The following is an 11,652-nucleotide window of genomic DNA, read 5'->3' on the forward strand; positions in this document are numbered from 1 at the left end:
TAACCATGTGACCAATAACATCTGCTAACCATGTGTATGTGACCATTAACATCTGCTAACCATGTGTATGTGACCATTAACATCTGCTAACCATGTGACCAATAACATCTGCTAACCATGTGACCAATAACATCTGCTAACCATGTGTATGTGACCAATAACATCTGCTAACCATGTGTATGTGACCATTAACATCTGCTAACCATGTGACCAATAACATCTGCTAACCATGTGTATGTGACCAATAACATCTGCTAACCATGTGTATGTGACCATTAACATTTGATTTTATTACCACTGTTGTGTCGTCAGCAAACGTAATGATAGCGTTGGAGTTGTGTTTGGCCATGCAGTCGTGGGTGAACAGGGAACACAGGAGGGGACTAAGTACACACCATTGAGGGGCCCCAGTGTTGAGGATCAGTGTGGAAGACGTGTTGTTGCCTATTCTTACCCCCTGGGGGTGGCCCGTCAGGAAGTCCAGGATCCAGTTGCAGAAGGGAGGTGTTTTGTCCCAGAGTCCTTAGCTTAGTGATGAACTCCGTGGGCACTATGGTGTTGAACGCTGAGCTGTAGTATATGAACAGCATTCTCACATAGGTGTTCCTTTTGTCCAGGTGGGAAAGGGCAGTGTGGAGTGTGATTGAGATTGCGTCATCTGTGGATCTGTTGGGGCTGTATGCAAATTAGAGTGGGTCTAGGGTGTCCGGTAGGATGCTGTTGATGTGATCCATGACCAGCCTGTCAAAGCACTTTAAATAAGTTAAAAAATAAGTGCTTATTTTTTTTGGTGCTGTTTTTAGAGGGGGAATCATAAAAGCTGTTGAGAGAGAGAGATATTTAGTTGAAGTGGTGGAGACATAGATTAGGACTACATGCCTAAGAGCTGACATCAGTACTTTGCCTTTCAAATGATAAGTGTCAGTGCTGCAGAATATACACACAGCATTATGTTGAGATAAAAAAGGAGAGATGTTCATGTTTTTTTTTTTTTCAGGCCATAAGTGCTCCTCTCAGTAAACAATGCTTGGTTTGATCCACACAAATCATGCATAGGTTGGCTATGTGAGCATAAACAAACATCTAACCAGAGTCCAAATATCAAGCCATGTGACATCATAGAAACGCAATTCAATAGTATCAAATCAAATCAAATTTATTTATATAGCCCTTCGTACATCAGCTGATATCTCAAAGTGTTGTACAGAAACCCAGCCTAAAACCCCAAACAGCAAGCAATGCAGGTGTAGAAGCACGGTGGCTAGGAAAAACTCCCTAGAAAGGCCAAAACCTAGGAAGAAACCTAGAGAGGAACCAGGCTATGAGGGGTGGCCAGTCCTCTTCTGGCTATGCTGGGTGGAGATTATAACAGAACACGGCCAAGATGTTCAAATGTTCATAAATGACCAGCATGGTCGTATAATAATAAGGCAGAACAGTTGAAACTGGAGCAGCAGCACGGTCAGGTGGACTGGGGACAGCAAGGAGTCATCATGTCAGGTAGTCCTGGGGCATGGTCCTAGGGCTCAGGTCCTCCGAAAGAGAGAGAGAGAAAGAGAGAATTAGAGAACGCACACTTAGATTCACACAGGACACCGAATAGGACAGGAGAGGTACTCCAGATATAACAAACTGACCCTAGCCCCCCGATAGTACAACTCTTTTGACAACAGAGGAGCTTTGCCAACCATCTGTAACTGGGTGGAAAAGAAGAGATTTATACAGTGAAATTGAGAGATAAACGTAGTAATTGTTCACTGAAGGCTGGGTAAGGGAAGGTGTCAACGGATTAATAGACCATTGTGTTCACCTCACTGTAGCCCTGCCACCACTGGGTATTAATGAGAGAGGGATGGAGGAAGAGAGAGGGAGGGTGGGGGGATATAGAATAGAGGTTTCTTTACAGGGGAAGAGGAGACTGGAGAGGGTAGAAGAGAGAGAGATGGTGGGGGGTATATAGAAGAGAGGTTTCTTTACAGGGGAAGAGGAGACTGGAGAGGGTAGAAGAGAGAGATGGTGAAGACAAGAAAGAGGGAGAGAGATGATATCATAGGATAGGGAGGATGAGGAGAGAGATGATATCATAGGATAGGGAGGATGAGGAGAGGGATGATATCATAGGATAGGGAGGATGAGGAGAGAGATGATATCATAGGATAGGGAGGATGAGGAGAGAGATGATATCATAGGATATGTTAGGATGAGGAAAGAGATGATATCATAGGATAGGGAGGATGATGAGAGGGATGATGTCATAGGATAGGGAGGATATCATAGGATAGGGAGGATGAGGAGAGAGATGATATCATGGGATATGTTAGGATGAGGAGAGAGATGATATCATAGGATAGGGAGGATGAGGAGAGGGATGATATCATAGGATAGGGAGGATGAGGAGAGAGATGATATCATAGGATAGGGAGGATGAGGAGAGAGAGGATATCATAGGATAGGGAGGATGAGGAGAGAGAGGATATCATAGGATAGGGAGGATGAGGAGAGGGATGATGTCATAGGATAGGGAGGATGAGGAGAGAGATGATATCATGGGATATGTTAGGATGAGGAGAGAGATGATATCATAGGATAGGGAGGATGAGGAGAGAGATGATATCATGGGATATGTTAGGATGAGGAGAGAGATGATATCATAGGATAGGGAGGATGAGGAGAGGGATGATATCATAGGATAGGGAGGATGAGGAGAGAGATGATATCATAGGATAGGGAGGATGAGGAGAGAGATGATATCATAGGGTAGGGAGGATGAGGAGAGAGAGGATATCATAGGATAGGGAGGATGAGGAGAGGGATGATGTCATAGGATAGGGAGGATGAGGAGAGAGATGATATCATGGGATATGTTAGGATGAGGAGAGAGATGATATCATAGGATAGGGAGGATGAGGAGAGGGATGATATCATAGGATAGGGAGGATGAGGAGAGAGATGATATCATAGGATAGGGAGGATGAGGAGAGAGAGGATATCATAGGATAGGGAGGATGAGGAGAGGGATGATGTCATAGGATAGGGAGGATGAGGAGAGAGATGATATCATGGGATATGTTAGGATGAGGAGAGAGATGATATCATAGGATAGGGAGGATGAGGAGAGAGATGATATCATGGGATATGTTAGGATGAGGAGAGAGATGATATCATAGGATAGGGAGGATGAGGAGAGGGATGATATCATAGGATAGGGAGGATGCGGAGAGAGATGATATCATAGGATAGGGAGGATGAGGAGAGAGAGGATATCATAGGATAGGGAGGATGAGGAGAGGGATGATGTCATAGGATAGGGAGGATGAGGAGAGATGATATCATGGGATATGTTAGGATGAGGAGAGAGATGATATCATAGGATAGGGAGGTTGAGGAGAGAGATGATATCATGGGATATGTTAGGATGAGGAGAGAGATGATATCATAGGATAGGGAGGATGAGGAGAGGGATGATGTCATAGGATAGGGAGGATGAGGAGAGAGATGATATCATGGGATATGTTAGGATGAGGAGAGAGATGATATCATAGGATAGGGAGGATGAGGAGAGAGATGATATCATGGGATATGTTAGGATGAGGAGAGAGATGATATCATAGGATAGGGAGGATGAGGAGAGGGATGATATCATAGGATAGGGAGGATGAGGAGAGAGATGATGATATCATAGGATAGGGAGGATGAGGAGAGAGATGATATCATAGGGTAGGGAGGATGAGAGAGAGAGAGGATATCATAGGATAGGGAGGATGAGGAGAGGGATGATGTCATAGGATAGGGAGGATGAGGAGAGAGATGATATCATGGGATATGTTAGGATGAGGAGAGAGATGATATCATAGGATAGGGAGGATGAGGAGAGAGATGATATCATAGGATAGGGAGGATGAGGAGAGGGATGATATCATAGGATAGGGAGGATGAGGAGAGGGATGATAATGGAGAAAGAGGGATGTGGAAGATGGGGTGAGGAGGCAGACAGAGAGAGAATTATGTGTACAGATGAAGGGGCAGGCTAGGTGACAGATAGGAGGACATTGCTGTGGTGGAACAAGACTCCAAATGTGTTGTGAAGGCTCCTCCAGGCTGCTAGAGGAGCTACACACACACACACACACACAAAAAGCCAGACCAGGATATAGGCATACACATAGCTATAGAAATATACATATACACGTATTCCTTCACCCAGAAATCACCCTGTACAGTATCACATTCTGAGTCCTCAGTCTTTCTCTTCTGGGCTTTCAGTCCTGCAGTCGATCAATCCAGCTGCTATATACAGTTGAAGTGGGAAGTTTACATAAACCTTAACCAAATACATTTAAACTCAGTTTTTCACAACTCCTGACATTTAATCCTAGTAAACATTCCCTGTCCTAGGTCAGTTAGGATCACCGGTTTATTTTAAGAATGAAATGTCAGAATAATAGTAGAGAGAATGATTTATTTCAGCTTTTATTTATTTCATCACATTCCCAATGGGTCAGAAGTTTACATACACTAAATTAGTATTTGGTAGCATTGCCTTTAAATTGTTTAACTTGGGTCAAACGTTTCGGGTAGCCTTCCACAAGCTTCCCACAATAAGTTTGGTAAATGTTGGCCTATTCCTGCTGGTGTAACTGAGTCAGGTTTGTAGGCCTCCTTGCACGCACATGCTTTTTCAGTTCTGACCACAAATGTTCTAGAGGATTGAGTTCTGGGCTTTGTGATGGCCACTCCAATACATTGACTTTGTTGTCCTTAAGCCATTTTGCCACAACTTTGGAAGTATGCTTGGGGTAATTCTCCATTTGGAAGACCCATTTGCAACCGAGCTTTAACTTCCTGACTGATGTCTTGAGATGTTGCTTCAATATATCCACATCATTTTCCTACCTCATGATGCCATCTCTTTTGTGAAGTGCACCAGTCCCTCCTGCAGCAAAGCACACCCACAACATGATGCTGCCACCCCGTGCTTCACGGTTGGGATGGTGTTCTTCGGCTTGCAAGCCTCCCCTTTTTTCCTCCAAACATAACGATGGTCATTATGGCAAAACAGTTCTATTTTTGTTTCGTCAGACCAGAGGACATTTCTTCAAAAACTATGATCTTTGTCGCCATGTGCAGTTGGAAACTAGTCTTGCTTATTTATGTTTTTTTTTTAAGTGGCTTCTTCCTTGCTGTGCGGCTTTTCAGGTTATGTTGATATAGGACTCGTTTTAGTGTGGATATAGATACTTTTGTACCTGTTTCCTCCAGCATCATTACAAGGTCCTTTGCTGTTGTTCTGGTGACTTGATTGAAATTTTTCGCACCAAAGTACGTTCATCTCTAGGAGACAGAACGCGTCTCCTTCCTGAGCGGTATGACGGCTGCATGGTCCCATGGTGTTTATGCTTGCGTACTATTGTTTATACAGATGAACGTGGTACCTTCAGGCATTTGGAAATTGCTCCCAAGGATGAACCAGACTTGTGCAGGTCTACAATTTTTTTAATTAGCTTTTCCCATGATGTCAATCAAAGAGGCACTGAGTTTGAAGTTAGGCCTTGAAATACATCCACAGATACACCTCCAATTCACTCAAATGATGTCAATTAGCCTTTCAGAAGCTTTTAAAGCCATGACATCATTTTCTGGAATTTTCCAAGCTGTATAAAGGAACAGTCAACTTAGTGTATGTAAACTTCTGACCCACTGGAATTGTGATACAGTGAAATAATCTGTCTGTAAACAATTGTTTGTAAACTCACTTGTGTCATGCACAAAGTAGATGTCCTAACCGACTTGCCAAAACTATAGTTTGTTAACAAGACATTTGTGGAGTGGTTGAAAAACGAGTTTTAATGACTACAACCTAAGTGTATGTAAACGTCCGACTTCAACTGTATAGTAGACACTATAGGACCCTATTTATTCAATACAGTATATAGTAGACACAATAGACCCCTATTTATTGAATACAGTATAAAGTAGACACTATAGACCCCTATTTATTGAATACAGTATATAGTAGACACTAGACCCCTATTTATTGAATACAGTATATAGTAGATGCTATAGACCCCTATTTATTGAATACAGTTTATATTCAGTATATAGTAGACACTATAGACCCCTATTTATTGAATACAGTATATATTCAGTATATAGTAGACACTATAGACCCCTATTTATTGAATACAGTATATATTCAGTATATAGTAGACGCTATAGACCCCTATTTATTGAATACAGTATATAGTAGACACTACAGGACCATATTTATTGAATACAGTATATAGTAGATGCTATAGACCATTATTTATTAAATACAGTATATAGTAGATGCTATAGACCCCTATTTATTGAATACAGTATATAGTAGATGCTATAGACCCCTATTTATTGAATACAGTATATAGTAGACACTATAGGACCCTATTTATTGAATACAGTATATTGTAGACACTATAGGACCATATTTATTGAATACAGTATATAGTAGACACTAGACCCCTATTTATTGAATACAGTATATAGTAGACACTATAGGACCCTATTTATTGAATACAGTATATAGTAGACACTAGACCCCTATTTATTGAATACAGTATATAGTAGATGCTATAGACCCCTATTTATTGAATACAGTATATAGTAGACACTATAGACCCCTATTTATTGAATACAGTATATAGTAGACACTAGACCCCTATTTATTGAGTACAGTATATAGTAGACACTAGACCCCTATTTATTGAATACAGTGTATAGTAGACACTATACCACTATTTATTGAATACAGTATATAGTAGATGCTATAGACCCCTATTTATTGAATACTGTAGGTAGTAGATGCTATAGACCCCTATTTATTGAATACAGTATATAGTAGACACTATAGGACCCTATTTATTGAATACAGTATATAGTAGACACTAGACCCCTATTTATTGAATACAGTATATAGTAGACACTATAGGACCCTATTTATTGAATACTGTATATAGTAGACACTATACCCCTATTTATTGAATACAGTATATAGTAGACACTATACCCCTATTTATTGACCATTAGGGTGTTAAAGAGGTTTGATAAGATATGTGACCACTAAGGTTTGATAAGAGATGTGACCACTAGGGAGTTAAAGAGATGTGACCACTAGGGTGTGATAAGAGATGTAACCACTAGGGTGTAATAAGAGATGTGACCACTAGGGTGTAATAATAAGAGATGTGACCACTAGGGTGTTAAAGAGGTTCGATAAGTGATGTGGCCACTAGGGTGTGATAAGAGTTGTGACCACTAGGGTGTGATAAGAGTTGTGACCACTAGGGTGTGATAAGAGTTGTGACCACTCGGGTGTGATAAGAGTTGTGACCAGTGGGATCTTTAACACCCTATCTTGCTCCTCTCTTCTACAGGGTGAATGGATCTCTTCCCAGCACCGTGGAGATTCTTAACAACTCTCTGATCTTCAAGGGCGCGGTGACCTATGAGCTAGCTGGGACGTACGTGTGTGCTGCCACCAATGGGATTGGGACTCGTACTGGTCTGGTCCAGGTTAATGTTACTGGTAGGTGACCCACTGGTACAAGCTTCTTCTTCTCTGCTCTGGGATTCTGGTTTCTCTCTACTCTGGGCTTCTGGTTTCTGTGCTCTGGGATTCTGGTCTCTCTCTACTCTGGGATTCTGGTCTCTCTCTACTCTGGGATTCTGGTCTCTCTACTCTGGGATTCTGTTCTCTCTGCTCTGGGCTTCTTGGTTGTCTCTGCTCTGGGCTTCTGGTTTCTCTTTACTCTGGGATTCTGGTCTCTCTCTACTCTGGGATTCTGGGCTCTCTGCTCTGGGCTTCTGGTTTCTCTCTGCCCTGGGCTTCTGGTTTCTCTCTGCCCTCGGCTTCTGGTTTCTCTCTGCTCTGGGCTTCTGGTTTCTCTCTGCTCTGAGCTTCTGGTTTATCTCTGCTCTGAGTTTCTGGTTTATCTCTGCTGTGGGCTTCTGGTTTCTCTTTGCTCTGGGCTTCTGGTTTCTCTCTGCTCTGGGCTTCTGGTTTCTCTCTGCTCTGGGCTTCTGGTTTATCTCTGCTCTGTATTGCCACTAACCTACTTGGTTATCTCACATAGTGAGAATGTATGGTCAACAGTTTGCCTAAATGCAAATAGACCATTGCCATATATGGATCTGTGCCATTTAATTTGAACTGGACTGTGTTTAGAGCATGAGTGGTTGTGAGTAGATGCACTTGTTTTAAGATCAAAGCAAGAGCTGCATGTAGCTATGTGTGCATATTTGTTCATATCCTTTGCCAGTTAGTGAGATATTAGCCCAGTTATATATAGATAATTTGGAGTCAGCAATAGGGGAGTGATTGCCTTCTACAAAAGCACAAAACGTGAACATCTAGACATCTTTGAAAAGAAAGTCAGGTAAAGAGCATTTTTTCTGTCTTAAAGGGGCAGTGTTGTATTTTGAGACAGGCTTGAACAAGCTAAGTAGCCAATAGGCAGAGGGTAGCAATATGTGTCTGATTCTCTGTAATAATGGAATGGGAATAATAATGCATTTTATTTTGTGAAGTGGTTTCTTACATAAAACAACACAACATTTTCAGTCACCTCCTTGTCTGAAGGTTATTGTCAAGCCCTGCATGATGGTTGCCCTCAAGTATCATGCAATGTCGGCCTACATCGAACACCACACACTGGCTGCTACTGTAGGCTTCATGATATAACTGTTCAAGTGTCATGAGATGCATTTTCTCCTTCATGACATGGCATAGGCCAGACAGAACACCACACACTGGCTGCTACTGTAGGCTTCATGATATAACTGTTCAAGTGTCATGAGATGCATTTTCTCCTTCATGACATGGCATAGGCCAGACAGAACACCACACACTGGCTGCTACTGTAGGCTTAATGATATAACTGTTCAAGTGTCATGAGATGCATTTTCTCCTTCATGACATGGCATAGGCCAGACAGAACACCACACACTGGCTGCTACTGTAGGCTTCATGATATAACTGTTCAAGTGTCATGAGATGCATTTTCTCCTTCATGACATGGCATAGGCCAGACAGAACACCACACACTGGCTGCTACTGTAGGCTTCATGATATAACTGTTCAAGTGTCATGAGATGCATTTTCTCCTTCATGACATGGCATAGGCCAGACAGAACACCACACACTGGCTGCTACTGTAGGCTTCATGATATAACAGATCTTTCCATGTTCAAGTGTCATGAGATGCATTTTCTCCTTCATGACATGGCATAGGCCAGACAGAACACCACACACTGGCTGCTACTGTAGGCTTAATGATATAACTGATCTTTCCATGTTCAAGTGTCATGAGATGCATTTTCTCCTTCATGACATGGCATAGGCCAGACAGAACATCACACATTCATGAAAAAAATAAACAAGAATGACAGTTTAATGACTCTGACCCCTCTCTTCCACATGACATAGCTGTCCCTCCTCTAATGAATGTTACACATCCCCTTAATGCCCATGGTCCCTGAGTGTTGCACAACCATATTGTTTCTATGTCCAGTATTATTTTACACAGTTAGTTGTATTTCACACACACATACACACTGCAATCCCTGTCATCCTCTCCCAAAATAACTTGTATTGCTTTGTATGTTGTCTCATGTTGTGTATTTAAATACTGCTCTCTGCCTGGTGTGATTGTAACACCTCTAACCTTTACAGTACTAACCTTGACAGTACCAACCTTGACAGTACCAACCTTTACAGTACTAACCTTTACAGTACCAACTTTTACAGTACTAACCTTTACAGTACCAACCTTTACAGTACCAACCTTTACAGTACCAACCTTGACAGTACCAACCTTTACAGTACCAATCTTTACAGTACTAATCTTTACAGTATTTGTTCTATCCTAGCTGATCAAACCTTTACAGTACCAACCTTTACAGTACCAACCTTTACAGTACCAATCTTTACAGTACTAACCTTTACAGTACCAACCTTTACAGTACCAACCTTTACAGTACCAACCTTTACAGTACCAACCTTTACAGTACTAATCTTTACAGTATTTGTTCTATCCTAGCTGATCAAACCTTTACAGTACCAACCTTTACAGTACCAACCTTTACAGTACCAATCTTTACAGTACTAACCTTTACAGTACTAACCTTTACAGTTACAGTATTCGTTCTGTCCTAGCTGATCAAACCTTTACAGTACTAACCTGTATAGTTCTCATTCAACCCTAACAGCGCTAACCCGTACAGTACTAACATTTACAGTACTAACCTTTACAGTAGTCGTTCAACCCTAACTGATCTAACCTTTACAGTACTCGTTCAACCCTAACAGCTCTAACCTTTACAGTACTCGTTCAACCTTTACAGTTCTAAACTTTACAGTAATAACCTTTACAGTACTAGTTCAAACCTAACACCTCTAACCTTCACAGTACTAACCTTCACAGTACTAACCTTTACAGTACTAACCTTTACAGTACTAACCTTCACAGTACTAACCTTTACAGTACTAACCTTCACAGTACTAACCTTTTACAGTACTTGTTCAAAGCTTGGCTAGTTATTTTTAGCGGCTTGTGTCTTTTTTTCTAGGAATGTTTCACTTTCTCTGGTCATTGGAGTAACAACATGAATTGGTGCATGAGGCAGAAATAATGCATTATGACTTAGCTAGAAGACTGTCTCCCCTTTTCTCAGGGTAGGGAGGGAGGGTGAGTCGGGTGAGATGCAGCCTCGCTGCTGCTCCCTCCCTACAGACTGACCATCAGATGCTCCCTCCCTACAGACTGACCATAAGATGCTCCTTCCCTACAGACTGACCATCAGATGCTCCCTCCCTACAGACTGACCATCAGATGCTCCCTCCCTACAGACTGAATATCAGATGTTCCCTCCCTACAGACTAACCATCAGATGCTCCCTCCCTACAGACTGACCATCAGATGCTCCCTCCCTACAGACTGACCATCAGATGCTCCCTCCCTACAGACTGACCATCAGATGCTCCCTCCCTACAGACTGACCATCAGATGCTCCCTCCCTACAGACTGACTATCAGATGCTCCCTCCCTACAGACTGACCATCAGATGCTCCCTCCCCACAGACTGACCATCAGATGCTCCCTCCCCACAGACTGACCATCAGATGCTCCCTCCCCACAGACTGACCATCAGATGCTCCCTCCCCACAGACTGACCATCAGATGCTCCCTCCCCACAGACTGACCATCAGATGCTCCCCTCCCCACAGACTGACCATCAGATGCTCCCTCCCCACAGACTGACCATCAGATGCTCCCTCCCTACAGACTGACGATCAGATGCTCCCTCCCTACAGACTGACCATCAGATGCTCCCTCCCCATAGACTGACCATCAGATGCTCCCTCCCCACAGACTGACCATCAGATGCTCCCCCACAGACTGACCATCAGATGCTCCCTTCCTACAGACTGACTATCAGATGCCCGCCCCTACAGACTGACCATCATACAGACTATCAGATGCTCCATCCCTACAGACTGACCATCATACAGACTGACTATCAGATGCTCCATCCCTACAGACTGACCATCAGATGCTCCCTCCCCACAGACTGACCATCAGATGTTCCCTTCATTCAGACTGACTATCAGATGCTCCC

At 42.6% G+C, this 11,652-nt stretch overlaps 1 protein-coding gene across 1 annotated transcript in view; it reads left to right on the forward strand.

Moving 5' to 3' along the window:
- The window catches only part of LOC112238700 (nectin-1), a 160,638-nt gene that overhangs the window by 117,922 nt on the left and 31,064 nt on the right, over positions 1-11,652 (forward strand). Inside the window, exon 5 of the mRNA XM_042296551.1 lies at positions 7,410-7,561. Coding sequence (XP_042152485.1) covers positions 7,410-7,561 — 152 coding nt within the window. The remainder of the gene's footprint in view (positions 1-7,409; positions 7,562-11,652) is intronic.

The sequence above is a fragment of the Oncorhynchus tshawytscha genome, linkage group LG13 (assembly GCF_018296145.1).
Source record: "Oncorhynchus tshawytscha isolate Ot180627B linkage group LG13, Otsh_v2.0, whole genome shotgun sequence".
In the NCBI taxonomy this organism is placed as follows: Eukaryota; Metazoa; Chordata; class Actinopteri; order Salmoniformes; family Salmonidae; genus Oncorhynchus; species Oncorhynchus tshawytscha.